The sequence below is a fragment of the Dromiciops gliroides genome, chromosome 2 (assembly GCF_019393635.1).
Source record: "Dromiciops gliroides isolate mDroGli1 chromosome 2, mDroGli1.pri, whole genome shotgun sequence".
NCBI lineage: Eukaryota > Metazoa > Chordata > Mammalia > Microbiotheria > Microbiotheriidae > Dromiciops > Dromiciops gliroides.
The window spans coordinates 375,129,288-375,146,722 of NC_057862.1; the positions used below are offsets into that span (position 1 = coordinate 375,129,288).

A 17,435-nucleotide genomic window follows, 5' to 3' on the forward strand; every position below is an offset into this window, starting at 1 on the left:
TTCTGCATTGTTATGAGGCTATAATGCTATGCTCTTTCAAAGACATAATATAATAATAGATAACATTTACGTAGCATATTTATATAGCCTATGTGCCTGGCACTGTGCTAAGGACTTTAGAAATATTTTCATTTGATCTTTACAACAACCCAGAGATATAGATGCAAATATTATCCTCATTTTACAGATGAGGAAACTGAGGCAAATAGAGGTGAAGTGACTTGCCCAAGGTTACACAGCTAGTAAATGTCTGAGGCTGGATTTGAACTCAAGTTTTAATGACTCCAGACCCAGCACTTCATCTATTGCACCACCTAGCTAACTTGTATTACCATACAAAAACATGTGACATGCTGGTTCAATTCTCTTTAATGAATTAAGTATTAACACTGTGATAAAAACAATTATGGTGGCCCTTTGACACTGGTGAATTCTGTTTCCTACCCAAAAAAGGAGGAAAGAAAGATTTATTAAGTGCCTACTATATGCCAAACACTATACTATTTCCTGTTAACCTGAAACCTGTTCCCCACTGAAAAATGGAGTGAAGCAGTTATAGACAAGTCCCCATTTTTTATTCTTCTCAGCAACCCAATTACACACAATGTATGGGAAATCTCTCAAGAGCTTCCACAGAGTTTGGAGGAGAGTATTTAAGCGGTCGGAAGGCAGTGGGGTTGGTTTATTCAGTCCCTGGATCAGCTAGGTTCAGATTGATTAACTTCCTGCTTCCTGGTTTATAACAGGATGCTCTTAATTCCATTTGCAAAATACAAATCAGTCTGATAGTTCAAACCTTAAAAGCAAATAATGTGACAAGGGAATATGAAACAGGAGAGGTCTTTTACAGATGGTGATGTCTTTTGGAAGGTCCATGGGACCCCATGTGTCTAGGAATGTTGTGGAGGCAGACAGAAAATAATAATGTTTCTAGCAGGGCCATAAATTTCCAAATGTCTCAGGAGAAGCATGATTGTTTTGTGCTTTCAGTGTTCTTAGGATTTCCTGTTTGTCCATCTTCTCAGGTTCAATCTCTGTTACCATAAGGATTTCTGATATGTTAAGACAGATTTTTTTTTTTTAGTGAGGCAATTGGGGTTAAGTGACTTGCCCAGGGTCACACAGCTAGTAAGTGTTAAGTGTCTGAGGCTAGATTTGAACTCAGGTACTCCTGACTCCAGGGCTGGTGCTCTATCCACTGTGCCATCTAGCTGCCCCAAGACAGATTTTTAATACAGTTACGGGAATTCTAATAAATGTAGCCATCAATACTTTACAATATTTTCTTATTTGATCCTTACAATAATCCTTTGAGTTACAGGTCCAGCACTCTATTGCACTCTCTACTGATATCTTGTAATAGTAGAATGGACCCTGGATGAGGGATCAAAGAGTGTAGCCTCTGTTACTTATTAGCTCTGTAGCTTTGGGCGAGTCACTTCCTAGCCACTGCCCTGCCACAGGACAGTGTGGCGATGTGGACCACATGAAACAGTGGATCTGAAAGGGCTTTGTAATTAAAAAGCCCTTGTACCTATGTGAAAAATGCTACTAATGACAATTTCATCACCACTCCTGGTCGGGACAGCCATGTTGGGTCCAAATAGACCCCCAGAGCTGAACCCACTCTGATTCTTTCCAAATCAAGCAGCAGAGTTAGAGTCTCCTTATGAAAGCAAAGATGAACTCACCTGATTCTTTTTTATCCATAGTTCCAGAAGGAGGTCGGGCTCCTAATGTTTTACTAGCACTGATTGGAGTCTGGGAATCATGCAACACCTGACAAGTGATCTCTTGGACTTCCTTTTGACTGAACGTATTGATCAGGAGTGAGGTGCTGAGGCTGTAGGTGCCATCTTTGTTCTCTGTGGGTTCAGTTATCTTCCCTTTCTCAATCTCAGTGCCATTCTCTAGCCAGATGATACTCACAGCTTTGGGGTAAAACCTCATCACAAGACAGGTGATCTTGGTATGGTTCTTGGAAAGTAGTTGAGAAGAAATGTTCACTTTAGGTGGAACTAGAAGAAAAGGCAAAGGTCTTGGGTTAACCAAGTGAGCACCTGTCTGTCTCCAGTGCTTTGGACCATCACAGAGACAAAGGCATGGGAACAGAACCAAAAAGGGAACGAACAAAGAACAGTGCAGGACTGCACTGGTGGTAGGTGTCCTCCAGTCAAAATGGGGAATCCTAACATCAGGGCCAGTAGATTTTCCCATTAGACTGTAATCTCCTTGAGGACAGGGACTGTTTTTTTCTATATCCCTGACACATAATCAGAGTGTCTTGCACATCATTTGTTGCAAAAATGTTTGTTGACCTGAATTGATTGAAAAGCATCAAGAATGGAGTCTATACCTTTCTCTCAATTGCCCATTTCCTTCCCAAAGCTCAAACTTTATCCATTTGGGCTGTTTTCATTGAGTATATGGTTAATAATATGTTCTTCACAGTGGGATTCAAGGACTGACTTTTCATGGACATGAGAGATTAAGTTTCCTGTCTCAGTTCCTATGATCTGCTTTCTCTGACACCAGCATAGGATATATGAATTTGTAGCTAAGGAGAATTTCTTCTTCAGGGATGAAGAGATAAGGAAGGAATACCTTTTCCTAGGATGATACCAGGTTGTTTAGGACTTCAGGAAAAAGGCACAGCTCATGCCCACAGGAAACTGATCTAGTTGTGATATGATATCAAAGCCAATGGCTCAGGAGAACATGTATCAGGGTGTGACATGGCCATCCTGTGTCCCTTTCTTCTTGTCTTCAGGATATTCTGTAGCACATGTGAGGTCCACTGAGGAGTTAATCATCTCTGTCAAGGCTGTAGACTGACCTTAATGGTTCTTAAACATAAGGGGTTACACTGTGTTTTATGTTCGGGAAGGGAACCCTTTGTCCATGGATCAGCTAAGGGCAAGAAAGTCCCAGGAACTCTTGAAGACACAAGTGATAGCAAAACTAGATAAGGAAGCAGATGCTCAGCACTTCAACTAATAGGTATCAGTCTCTCTGACTGTTCTGGTCTGCAGAAACTTGGCTCTTTGGGGGAAGTGGACAAGTATGACCAGATGAGAGTCTAGTTTCTCATAGTTGTTAGCTCTTGCCACATCCCTCCTCTAGTCAATAAATCAACCAACAAGCTTTTAATAAGCACCTCTTATGTACGGGGTCCTGTGCTAGAAGCTTTGGCGACAAATACGAAAGTGAGACAGTCCCTCCTTCTAGAAATTTACCTTCTGGAAGGTAAATTCAGGACTAGAGCCCCAAAGAGTGATAAAGGTTGGATATGTAGGTTTGGGAGGCATTTACATAGAGATGATAGTTAAATTCACAGGAATGGATAAGAACACTAAGAGAACACATTCATAGATACATATATATGTTATATCTACAAAATAAATACAGTGATGTAGGGTCTCACAGAGGTGGAAGCTGGAATGTAGGAAGAACAGTAAATAGCCTAGCATGGTTGGAGCAAAAAATGCAAGAGGAAATTTAATATGCATCCCACTGGGAAAGTTAGATGGAACCAAATTGGGAAGAACCTTAAAATGCTAATTACAGAAGTTTCTATTTCAACCTTAAGGCAATCAGGAGCTGTTGAAGTTTCTTATGCAATGGGAATAGCATGGCTAGACCTGTGCTATAGGAATATCACTTTCATGGGTTTTTGGAGGATGTATTGGGAAAGGAGAAAAAGTAGAGAGAAGGAAGCCAATTATTGGAGACTACTGCAAAAGGCTAGGTAAGAAGTGATGGGGAGGGGCAGCTAGGTGGTGCAGTGTATAGAGCACCGGCCCTGGAATCAGGAATACCTGAGTTCAAATCCGGCCTCAGATGCTTGACACTTACTAGCTATGTGACCCTGGGCAAGTCATTAACCCTGATTGACTCATTTTAAAAAAAAAGAAGTGATGGGGACTTGGATTAAGGTAGTTATGGTGTGACTAGAGAGAATAGTCAGTCAATAAACATTTATTAAGTGCCTACTGTGTGCTCTACACTGGGATAAGCAATGGAAGAGAGAAGGGGATGAAGGTGAGAGATTCAGAGGTGAAATGGACAAGCCTTGGCATAATGGAGGACATACAGTCCTGTATATAGTAGGCAGATAAGAGTAAGGGTCAAGGGTGACTCCTAGGTTGCTAATCTAGGTGCCTAGAAGAATGCTAGTTTCCTCAATAGGAACAGAGAAGTTAGGAGGAGGGCTAGGACCATAAAGAAGGATAATGTTATCTGTTTTAGACATGTTGAATTTGAGATACCTATGGGCCATCTAAGCAGAGATGTTAAGTAGGCAGTTGGAGATTCAGGACTAGAGCCCCAAAGAGTGATAAAGGTTGGATATGTAGGTTTGGGAGGCATTTACATAGAGATGATAGTTAAATTCACAGGAATGGATAAGAACACTAAGAGAGAGTGTAGAGATAGAAGATGATACCCCTAGGGTGCACTCATACATAGATGGCTAGACATGAATGAACCTGCAAAAGAGGCTAGAAAGTTCAGTCTGACAGGTAGGAAAAGAGCCACAAAAAGTCAGGAAGGAGTGTGTCTAGAAGGGTGTGAAAAAGAGAAAAGGGGGAAATTGTACAAAAATATTTATAGCAACTCTTTGTGGTGGCTAAGAATTGGAAATCAAAGGAATGTCCATCAATTGAGGAATGACTGAAGAAGCTGTGGTATAGGATTGTAATGGAATATTATTGTGCTATAAGAAATGACAAGCAGGATGATTACAGAAAAACCATGAAAGACTCATATGAGCTGATGTATACTGAAGTGAGCAGAACCAGGAGGACATTGTGCACAGTGACAGCAGTATTGTTCTATGAGCAATTGTGAATGACTTAACTACTCTCAGCAATACAATGATCCAAGACAATCCCAAAGGGCTAATGATGAAGCATACTATCCACCTCCAGAGAAAAAACTGATATTGACTGAACACAGACTAAAAAAAAGAGTACTTGTGGATTGTACATATATAACCCTATATTGGATTGGTTGCTGTCTTGTGGAGGGAGAAAAATTTAGAACTCTAAATCTTATAAAAATGAATGTTGAAAACTACCTTTACTGGAAAAAAATTTTAAAAATGATTTTGTGGGGGAAAAACAAGATTGCTAGAGACATTGGAGAGAATAGTTTCAGTAAGGTGGTGAAGTTGGACCAGGGGAATGGTCACATAAGTGACTCAGAAGAGCTAATAGTTAGAATTATACTACTGAGGGTTGAGAAGTGAGAGGTAGGAGAGATATTGAAAGCAGGTAGACAGCATTTTCCTGGGTTTGGTTATGAAAGAGTATAGACTGTGAAAGGAAGAAGAGATATGGGATAACAGCTTGAGGGAATGGTAAGGTAAAATGGAGGTGTTTTTTTTAAGAATGGGAGAGATTTTGGGGCAGCTAGGTGGTGCAGTGAATAAAGCACCGGCCCTGGATTCAGGAGGACCTGAGTTCAAATCCAGCCTCAGACACTTGACACTTACTAGCTGGGTGACACTGGACAAGTCACTCAACCCTCATTGCCCCGCCAAAAAAAAAAAAAAAGAATGGGAGACAATTGAGCAAGTTTGAAGTCAGCAGGGAAGGAGTGAGTATAGAAGAAGAGGTCGAAAATGTAGGAGGGAGAGAGAATGTGGACAAAGAAACAGGCTCCCAAAGGAGGCCATAGGGGAAGGGATCGAGGGTACAAGAAGAAAGTTTGCTGGTGGGCAAGGAGAATAGCCAGCTTGTTCTGCAAGAGTGGAACAGAAGAGTCTGTGGATGATGCTAAGGTGATCGAAAGTCTGGAATTGGAGACTGGGAATGAATGGAAGAGCATGATGGATGGCTTCATTTTTTTTCCAGTGAAGCATGAAATAAGGTCCTTTGCTGAGTGGGAACAGAGAAGTCATAACATAGTATAAGTGGGCTGAAGGAGAAGAAGGAGTCCAATGGAGTTGATCAGGGAACAGGAAAAATATTTGTAATTAGCAGTTGAGTACCAAGTGATGATTGGGTGACACTCAAGGTCCCAGTGTGATGTCTTCTAGTGGGGCTCATAGCACAGGGGAAGTAGTAGAGAGGGTAGAGAGGGTGAGAGAAATACAGACAGGGTTGGGGGTAGCTAGGTGGTGAAGTAGATAAAGCACTGGCCCTATATTCAGGAGGACCTGAGTTCAAATCCGGCCTCAGACACTTGACACTTACTAGCTGTGTGACTCTGGGCAAGTCACTTAACCTTCATTGCCCCACCAAAAAAAAAATTAATCTGGCCTTAGATACTAATTGGGCAAGGGTGTTTGTCTTGTTTTCCCCAAGTGTAAAATGGGAATAATTACAAAGAAAGGCAGAAGACAGTCCTTGCTCTCAAGGAGGTCCATGTCCCAGAATCAAGTAGGGAAAATAGGATAGGAAGTAGGGAATGTGCACAGAGTGAGGAATCACCTACCTCGGATAATGTCTGACAGATGCTTTGTCCCTCGAAGAGGAGAGTGTAACATGCGGTGATTCACCTCACAGATGACCTTGGAGCGGACATCGCTAGCTTCTAGTTTCACCAGCACAGTGCTGGTGACACCGTAGGAGCCACTGTCACTCTCAGGGAAAACCTTGGTCCAATGGGTCAGGATCTCATTCCCATTTTTAAGCCATTTCAGGGTGATGTTTTTGGGAGAGAAGCCAATTGAGTTACAAGTGAAATTCTCCATCTGCTTAATGTTTACTCTCTCCTGGGGGCCAGATACCACAGGTACAGAAGGTTTGGCTGGTCATAGAAATAATAAATACATTGAAATAAAAATCCTAAATAAAGTTAATAAAATACCAAATAAATACAAAAGAATCATTACCAATGCTCAGTTTCTTAGTTGATTCTTTAAATTATTGCTGACTGCCTTCATTTTAATACTCTATCGCTTTCAGGGGAGAAAAAAAACTTTTTAAAAACTATAAATATTGGGCAGTTAGGTAGCACAGTAAATAGAGCACTGGCCCTGGAGACAGGAGGACCTGAGATCAAATCTGGACTCAGACGTTTACTAGTTATGTGACCGTGGCTAAGTCACTTAACCCTGTTTTCCTCCAACCTCCCCCGCCCTCAACAAATCAAACCTATAAATACAGTAGAAAATGGCAAGTCTATGAATGCCATAAACTTCACTTATATAAAGTATTTCTTTTTTATTTTTATGTAGTACTTCTTTATTGAGAGTATCAGGGGAAGGAAAATATGCTTAGTTCTCCTCAGTCCTAAGAAGGAGCTTCCTCTACCTTATTCAGCTAAAAACTGTGGAAAGAACACACCTCTTGAGTCAGAAGGCCTGGGTACAAATCTTCCCTTTTTTTTTTTTTTTTTTTTACTTCTTATAAAGCTCTGTGCAAGTCACTCAACTGTCCCTGCGCCTCATTTTCCTTATCTCTAAAATGAAAGCCTTGACTAAAAATCTTCTAAGATCTCCTATAGATCTAGACCCACAATTCTCTGATCTCATGTCTCTTCTCTCACTAAACTTCTTGGAAAAGCTGTCTATACCCATACATGCCACTATTCTATACTGTCTAAACCCCAAAGAGATCCAAGAAAGAGGAAAAAGGACCCCAAACATTTATTGCAGTTCTTTTTGTAGTGGCAAAGAACTGGATAATAAGGGAAGTGACTGAACAAATTAGAGTACATGATAGAATATTATTGTGCTTAAGAAATTATGAAAGGTTGGGGCAGCTAGGTGGCTCAGTGGATAGAGCACCGGCCCTGGATTCAGGAGTACCTGAGTTCAAATCCGACCTCAGACACTTAACACTTACTAGCTGTGTGACCCTGGGCAAGTCACTTAAACCCAATTGCCTCACTAAAAAAAAAAAAAAAAAAAAAAAAAAAAAGAAATTATGAAAGGTCAATCAGGGAATGGCTGAACAAGTTTAAGTATATGATTGTGATGGAATACTATAGTGCTGTAAGAAATGACAAGAAAGCTGATTTTAGAAAAACCTGGGGAGACTTATATGAACTCATGCAAAGTAAAGTGAGCAGAACCAGAAAAACACTGTACATAGTAACTGCACTATTTTAGATTTTAATTTTTTTTTTTTAGTGAGGCAATTGGGGCTAAGTGACTTGCCCAAGGTCACACAGCTAGTAAGTGTTAAGTGTCTGAAGTCGGATTTGAACTCAGGTACTCCTGACTCCAGGGCTGGTGCTCTATCCACTGTGCCACCTAGCCGCCCGTAACTGCACTATTTTAATGATAGTCAACTGTGAAAGACTTAGCTACTCTGATCAAGATAATGATCCAAGACAATTCCAAAGGACCCATGATGAAAAAGGAATGCTATCCACCTCTTGAGAGAGAAATGATAAAACTCTGAGTACAGATTGCAGCATGCTTTTTTTCAGTTTCTTTGTTTTTCTTGGTTTTGTGTGTGTTTTCTTTTGCATCATGGATAATATGGAAATATGTTTAGCATGATGTCACATGTATAATTGACATATTGTTTGCCTTCTCAAGGGGAGGAGGAGGATCAATGGGAAGGAAAAGAATTTGGAACTAAAAATTTTAAAAAGTGAATGTTGAAATTTTTTACATGTGATTAAGAATATTTGATGAAACAAAATTTTAAAAAAGAAATGATGAAGGGGATGGGAAAGGGGAAAGGAATAAGCATTTATATAGCACCTGTGTACCAGTCACTGTGCTAAACACTTTTTTACAAATATTATCTCATTTGATATCTCACAACAACCTTCTGAGGTAAGTGATATTATTATCCTCTTTTTATAGATGAGGAAACTGAGACAAACAGAGGTTAAATGACTTGTCCAGAATCACAAAGTTAGTAAGTATATGAATCTGGATGGTTTCAGGGAAGCTTGGGAAGATTTATTTGAACTGATTTAGAGTGAAGGGAGCATAATTAGGAGAATGATTTTTAAAATAACAATATTTAAAGGACAAATAATTCTGAAAGACTTAAGAACTCTGAAAAATTTAGTGACCAAGCACAATTCTAGTGGATCAATGAAGAAGCAGGTTACCCCTCTCCTGAGAAAGAACTGATGGACTCAAAAAAAAAAACAACTGATGGACTTAAGATGCAGAATGAGATATATATTTTTGGACACTGTCATTATGGGAATTTTTGTGGATTGTTTTTGTTTGATGATGCATATTTATTGCAAATGTTTTCCTCTCCACCCTACTGAGTTGGGAAGTTTGAGGTAAAAGGTAGAGAAAAAATTCCTGTTGATTAAAAAAAAATTACACAAAAAGAAAAAAAAAATTCTGTCTATACTTGATGCCTGTGTTTCTTGGTCACCCACAATACTCTAAACCTGTAGGATCTCAGAGTTTGAAGGCACCTCTAAGATAATTTATACCAAATTCATACCTAAGCAAGAATCTCCCCTACAACTTCTTCAAAAGTGATTATTCAGACACTCGGGATAATCTTCAGTGATGGGGAACTCATGACCTCCTAAGGCAGCCCAAGCCCCTTTTGAAGAGCTCTAATTAGGATGTTTTTCCTAATGAGTTGAAATTTACTTCTGCAGTATCCATGCATTCCTCCTAATTGTATTTTCTGAGGCCAGAGAACAAGTTTTATCTATCTTCCTCAAGATGACTCTTCAAGTAGGTGAAGCCAAGATGTTGGCGTAGAGGCATCAATTCAGCCAAACTCTTCCCAACATTCCTTTCAAAACAACTTGAAAATAACTTCTCAAATAAAATTTTGGACCAGAAGAGACAAGAAAAAAATCAGAGTGAAACATTTTCCACTTAAAGACAAGTTAGAAGTTCAGCAAGAGAGGTCTGTAAGACTAGAATGGGGGCAAGCTCAATGTGGCAGCAGTACCAGTACTGGACCTTGGAGGCAGCCCTGAAGGGGGCAAAAGCAATAAGGGCAGCAGCAGTTTCAGGAGCTCTCATCCCAAATATGGTAAGGGGGTCAGAAAACTAGTCAAAAAGAGATTACAGGGAGCCCTTGGCTGACATTGAGTGCAGCTGGCATTGTTTGGCAACTGGCATTGTTTGGCAACTCTATTGCCCATAAGTAGTTCTGAGGCACAGATCCAGGGAGAAGAAGAGCACTTATGTTTGTCTGACCACAAAGGAGCAGGGACCCTGGTCAGTTCCAGAAGAGAAGCACTAGTGCTTATGGATGCAGGAGAACAAGGGACCTGGTCACAGTACCAGAGCCAAGAGAAACACTAGTACTTGCAGCTACAGGGGAGCTTTGGCACTTCCTAGGTAAAGACCAGAGCACAGACCAGAAGAGCAGTGACCACACTTCTTGGATCATACCACCTTGGAAGTAATGAAAACTTTCAGAACCCCAGGACTATCTATAAAAACAGCAACATGGAAAAAACCTGAAGCTTGGGACAGTGCTTCTCCACCTGTAAGTGAGCAGAGCCCAATTTTAACTTATAGTTCAAAATAAAGAAAGAGGTTGGAAAAATGAACAAATGAAAACAAAAAGAACTTGACCATGAAAATCTACTACAGTGGCAAGGAAGATCAAATCATCAACTCTCAAGATAACAATATGAAAATAGCTACCAAAAACTTTAAAAAATCCTAATTGGATCCAAGCCCAATGAGAATTTTTGGAAAACTTAAAGAAAGAGATGAATGGTAGAGGAGAAATTGAGAAAGAAATGAGAGCTATGCAAGAACATTATGAAAAGAGAATCAATAGCTTGGTAAAAGAGGAACCAAAATTCTGTAGAAAAAAATACTTTAAAAAGAATAGGAAAAAATAGAATAGGCCAGAGGGCAAGCTAGGTGGATAAAGCACCGGCCCTGGATTCACGAGGACCTGAGTTGAAATCTATCCTCAGACACTTGACACTTACTAGCTGTGTGACCCTGGGAAAGTCACTGCCCCACAAAAAAGGGGAGGGGGGGAATATACACACACATTCAATTGGGTATAGAAATCTATCTTAACAAACAGGGAAATGTAGGGGAAAGAGATAAAAGGCATGACAAAAGGGATGGTACATAAAGGAAGGCAGTGGTCAGTAGTAAAACAGATTGTAGAAGGGATAAAAAGAGAGAAAAGTATCAGCAGAAGAAAATATGATGGATGGAAACATACAGTTAATAATAATAACAACAAGGCAATGATCCAATGTAACCCTGAGGGACTTATGAAGATTGCAGCCCATCTGCAGAGAAAGAACTGATAGTATCTGAAAACAGATGGAAACACATTAAAAAAATTTTTTTTTTCAAAAAAAAAAATAATAACAGGGAATGTGAATGGGATGAAGTAACTCATAAAATGGAGGTTTGATAGCAGAATGGACTGGAAACCAGAATCCAACAATATGTTGTTTACAAGAAATATACTTGGAACAGAGGGACACAGAGAGTTACAATGAAGGACTGGGGCAACTGAAGTAAAAAAGGCAGGGGTGGCAATCAGGATCTCATACAAAGCAAAAGCAAAAGTAGAACTAATGAAAACAAATAAGCAGGGAAATGATCTCTTGTTAAAAGGCACCATAGAAAATTAAGAAATATCAATACTAAACATAGATGCATTAAATGGCATAGCATCCAAATTCTTAAGGGAAAAGTTAAATGAATTATAGAAGGAAGTAGACAGTATAACTGTAATAGTGGGGGATTTCAATTTTCCCTCCTCAGTGTTAGATGTATCTAGTACAAAATAATTAAGAAGTGAAGAAGGTGAAAAGAATCTTAGAAAAATTAGATATGATAGACTTTTGGGGGAAATTAAGTGGGAATAGAAAGGAGTATACCATTTCTTTTTCTTTTTTTGCGGGGCAATGGGGGTTAAGTGACTTGCCAGGGTCACACAGCTAGTAAGTGTTAAGTGTCTGAGGCCGGATTTGAACTCAGGTACTCCTGACTCCAGGGCTGGTGCTCTATCCCCTGAGCCACCTAGCTGCCCCCCCCCAGCTATCATTATTAATTATTAAATTGTCTTTATATTTCCAGTGCTTAGCACAGTATCAGGCAAGTAGCTGTCAGGCAAACACTTAAGCAAGTGTTTGTTGTTTGATTAATTTTGGGAGGGGTCAGGGCAATGGGGGTTAAGTGACTTGCCCAGGGTCACACAGCTAGTAAGTGTCAAGTGTCTGAGGTCAGATTTAAACTCAGGTCCTCCTGACTCCAGGGTCGGTGCTTTATCCACTGCGCCACCTAGCTGCCCCTGTTTCATTAATTTTTAAGGAATGACTCTGATGTCAAAAATTGATGTCCAATTTCCCTATTTGGCTGAGACTGTCAGGTTTCTTCTTTCTATAGGATTGTAGCAAGTGATTGTTTTCACATGAATACTGATTTCTTTTACTCCTTTAGGGACACTATTGATACAGTTGAGTTTAAGCATGATGGTTGCTGTTTACAGGCCCTGACTGCACAGGCCTCATCTGGTGCCAGCAAACGCACAATCACTGTTTCTTTGGCTCTTTGCCTGAATATTGCAAGAAGTATTGTTCTGGTTTGTGCTTATTTTCAAGATTAAGTAGTTTTGAAAATCCACTTCCTCTATCTCTTTGGAGTGTCTTTCATCTGAGTACTGAGATTTTCCTTCACTAAACTTCAGATGAATGACTCTTCTTTGTACCAAGTCATTGCCTTATTAACCATCACCTTTAGGGAGGTAGAGATAGGCTCAACTCTCCCATTACTTCAAGCAAGAAGGGAGATCAGCTGATCTACAGGATCAGGAAAACAGCAGCTCTTCCCAATCTCCTGGAAAGAGTTTCTCTTCCCCTTTGAAATTGCTTTCAGATAATAAATTAAAATGGTGAAAGATTAACCATCTGGGTCACAGGAGGATACACTATACTGTGATGTTAGATTTTTATGTCCTCCAAGCATGCAGAGGAAGAGAACCAGAGGAAACTCCCTTGGGGCAAAGCACTAGAACCCCAAGGAGTCCTTAGCCTTCAGTGGCTATTTTGATGTGTAGCCTTGGCTTACATCTGTGAGGAAATTTTATACAATAGGGCCCAAATTTGTAGCAATTTTGTGTTAATGAAATGGTCATGTATCTATTTAGATAGCAGAACCCTCTAACAATAGACTGGAGTTTTATCCTTCAGCCCTGTTATAAAAGGCCATCTCTTTGGAGTACCTCCCATTGCTCCTCATCAATCAAGCAAAGGTATCATTTCTTATAAAAATAAGAGCCATTACCCAACTGATAAATAGCTAAAGAATATAAACAAGAAGTTTTCAGAAGAAGATATCAAAGCTATCCATAACCATATGAAAATATGCTCTAAATTACTATCAGTTAGAAAAATGCCAATTAAAATAACTGAAATACCACCTCACACCTATCAGAAATGACAAATGCAGGAGAAGATGAGGAGAAAATAGATACACTAATGAATTATTGGTAGAGTTGTGAATTGTGTCCAATTGAACCAACTGGTGAATTGGTAGGAGGGAGAAACATTCAGTACTCATAATTTTACAAAAATGAATGTTGAAAACTATCTTTACATGTAATTACAAAAATACTATTAAGTGAAAAAAATAAAAGCAAGACGACCCCCTAACAAACAATTTATTGTTTAATTTTAGTTTCTAATCCACTCTGATATCTAATTACTGGTACTTCAGTTATTTTAATGGAATTATGATTCCTCTTTCATGTTTGCCTTTTTATGCTTCTCTGTAGTCTTGTGTTTTAATGTCAAATTTTCTATTCAACTCTAATCTTTTCATCAGGAATGCTTGAAAGTCCTCTATTTCATTAAATATTCATTTTTCTCCCTAAAGGATTATAGTTAGTTTTAATGGTAGGTTATTCTTGATTGTAACCCTAGTTCCTTTGCCTTCTAGAATATCTAGGCCCTCCATTACTTTAATGTGGGAGCTGCTAAATCTTGTGCGATCCTGACTGTAGGTCCATGGTATTTGAATGGTTTCTTTCTAATTGCTTGCAATATGTTCTCCTTGAACTGGAAACATTGGCATTTGACCAAAATATTCTAGGAAGTTTTCCTTTTGGAATCTCTTTCAGGAGGCAAATGGTGGATTCTTTCAATTTCTATTTTACCCTCTTGATCTAAGATATTGAGGCAGTTTTCCTTGATAATTTCTTGAAATATGATTTCTAGGCTCTTATTTTTATCATGGCTTTCAGGTAGTCCAATAATTCTTTAATCATCTCTCAATATCTTTTCCAGATCTCTTCAATCTATTTTTCCAATGAGTTTTCCCATATTTTCTTCTATTTTTTATTCTTTTGACTTTGTTTTATTGTTTCTTGATGTCTCATGGAGTCACTAGTTTCCACTTGCCCAATTCTAATATTTAAGGAATTATTCCTTTAGTGAAAATTTTAACCTTTTTCCATTTGGCCAATTCTTCCTTTTAAGGAGTTCTATCTAAAATTCAGTGTATTTTTTGTGCCTCATTATCATTAGGCCAATTTTGTTTTTTAGGTTTTCTTTTCTTCAGTATTTTTTGTGCCTCTTTTAGGAAGTTAATTCTCTTTTCATATATATTTTTTTGCATCAGCCTCATTTCTTTCCTAAATATTTTCTCTACCACTCTTATTTTTTCTTTAACTCTTCCAGTAATTCTAGTTGGCCTGTATCCAATTGACAGTTTTCTTTGAGGCTTTGGTTGTAGCTGTTTTCATACTGTTGCCTTCTTCTTAGTTTGTTTCTTGGTCTTTCCTACCACCATAGTAGCTTGTTATGGTTAAATTATTTTTTGTTGTCGTTTGCTTATTTTCTATACCATTTCTTGCCTTTGAACTTTATGTTATAGTGGTCTCGGGGCAGCTAGATGACGCAGTGGATAGAGCACCGGCCCTGGAGTCAGGAGTACCTGAGTTCAAATCCGGCCTCAGACACTTAACACTTACTAGCTGTGTGACCCTGGGCAAGTCACTTAACCCCAATTGCCTCACTAAAAAAAAAAAAAAAAAGAAAGAGTGGTCTCTACTCTGGTGGGATGAGGAGGCTTTGTCCCAACTTCAGGCTTTTTCTATGCTGCTATTTTCAGAGTCAGTTCTGGGAGTCTGCAAACTTTTAGTGTTTCCAAAGTGGTATGATCTGGGGAGAGGTGTGGTCACTGCTCTCCTTGTCTATGTGCTAGTCTATACCTAGAAAGGGCCCCTGCTCCTCTATAGCCACAAGCAAATAGCATTCCTCTCAGCTCTGGAATTGTGACAGATCCTCTGCCTTTCTGTAGCTGGAAGTGCTAGTGTTCCACTTGGATCTGGGTCTGTGACCAGGTCATCTCCTCTCCTATAGCCAAAAGTACTAGTGCCCCTCTCTTCCTTGGAACTGTGACCAGGGCCCTTGCTCCCTTGTGACTGGCTCCAAGTTCTCCTCTCTGTGTTAGAACTGCAACTCAGAACTGCTTATGGGCAATAGTGTTGCCAATAAGTACCAGTTATACTTAGTGGCAGCAAACTGATCTCTTTCTGACCAGTTGTCAAACAACCTTATTATTATTGGACTGAGAGCTCTTGAAGCTACTGCAACTATCATGGCCATTTCCAAGGCCCACCCCAGTGTCACAGACCTTTCCTGCTGACCTCCTAAGTTGTCTTACATTGGGAAAATGTCTTGTCCTGACATTTTGTTGGCTCTACATCTCCAGAATGAGATATTATTTTAAAGTTGTTTCAAGGGGAATGTTGCAAGTATTTGGCTTGCTTGCTGCTTCTACTCTGCCATATTGGCTTTTCCTTGAAATTAGTGAATTACAACACGATAATGTAATTCTTTACCATAGATTCCCTGTTACCTCTATTCAAACTTCTCTTTTCTATTAAGAACTATTAGCAACCCAGGATGGTAAAACCTACTCCAAGGAAGGAGCCTGATGTTAATCTTTGCCTAAACAATTGCTATGCCCTTGAGAGAAGTTAGCTCTCATCTCACTAGCCCATTTTAGCCCCTGGACCAGGGGACAGAGTAAATTGAAACATTTGCTATGTAATCATTTGCTTGATCTTTACTTAGCAATTAATGTGCAGTCCTTTAAGGGAGAGGGTTGTCCAATGGCTCAAGGCCACTTTAGATTGTCCAGCTTTTCAGGGATCTATATTTAATGATGAACTCAGCACCCAAGAACACATATGCAGGATCTCACAAGAATTGCTGTTTCCTAGCATAGCAAAGGAGCAAAGATTGAAAGGGTGATCCAACATTAGTGATGGATCCAGGGCTTTGGAGACATCTCAGACCCCCTTGGGAGAGCAAAGGAGTTTCTTAAATTATTAAATGTTTAGGATGAGCTTTTGTACCCTCAGGAATTGTCAGATGCTATCAATAAAATCTTGGTTTAATGTTTTTGTTGATTGTCTAAATTTAAGAAAGTGATGGAGAAAGTACTGATAATGCAGATTAAACTTGAAAGCGTAACTTTTGGGAAAGTGCCAGTTGTTAAACACTTACCAGCACATCTCTGGGTGCATCACTCCTTTTCTATATACACCCAGTTTATGCTTATCAACTTATGAGTCCTGGATCTTTCCAGCTCTCCTAGAAAGAGTTAGAAGATTTTTCCTGATTGCACAGGTGCAGATCTTATGCAAAGATGGAAGGGAACAAGCTTCCCAAGTGCCACATTTTGAATTAAAAGTCAATAGGGAACATTAGCACATACTATATGTAACTCACCAGGAAAGGCAAATCCAAGCATACTTTAAAGACTGGGCTCTTATTGGCCAGTCTCCCCACTACTGTGAGTGAGATTTTCCCCAATCCTTAAATATAAGTGATTTAACTATGGTAATAATCAATATTTAACCTACAAATCAGTTCTTTGACTAAAAGAATGTGATTTAATGTGCTTTACCTATTTCTTTAGTAGCTGAAACTAATAGTAATGTAACAAATTATGTAGATATTATGTAATATGTTCTTATGTACTGTAAATTTGTCCCTTGACCAACATAAGAAGTCCATTTGTAATATGATTAAATGGTCAATGAAGCACCAAAAAATAGCATCTCTAACCAATCAGCATTGAAGATTGTTTGATTTTAGGAATTTGCCCCAAATATTGTACATTTGGCTGACTGCTAGTCATGATGAGGCACCCCTAAGCTCATGTTCATGATTTTTTAGATGATGACTGTGATGAAATAATGGGATTTAGCAGATACTCAAAGACCCACCTGGAGATTAATCTATACTGATTGAATCAAGTGAGAGTGATTGACTGCTGATTAAGCCTACTTCAAGTTAACTGGATTGTAATCACACCTGGCTATCTCTTAAGAAGGTATTGTTCTCAGAAACTAGACTGTGAATTCAACTTGAGAACACCTTCAAAGCCTATGGATTTGGATGACGCCAACCAATCACCTTGAAGCAGTGTGTAAGGACCGGCTCTGTTCCAGAACTATAAAAAGCTTCCACAAACAGCTTGCTAGGGTGTTCCTGATTAAAGCAGGCTTGTGGAGGAGGACTTCAGGAAGAACCCAACCAGGCTG

The 17,435-nt window shown here is 39.3% G+C and overlaps 1 protein-coding gene across 1 annotated transcript in view; it reads right to left on the bottom strand.

The window, feature by feature from the left end:
* LOC122744182 (signal-regulatory protein beta-1-like) overlaps window positions 1-17,435 on the bottom strand; it is a 32,393-nt gene that overhangs the window by 2,640 nt on the left and 12,318 nt on the right. Inside the window, exons 3-4 of the mRNA XM_043989594.1 lie at window positions 6,439-6,753; window positions 1,692-2,018 (exon numbers count right to left, since the gene is read on the bottom strand). Coding sequence (XP_043845529.1) covers window positions 1,692-2,018; window positions 6,439-6,753 — 642 coding nt within the window. The remainder of the gene's footprint in view (window positions 1-1,691; window positions 2,019-6,438; window positions 6,754-17,435) is intronic.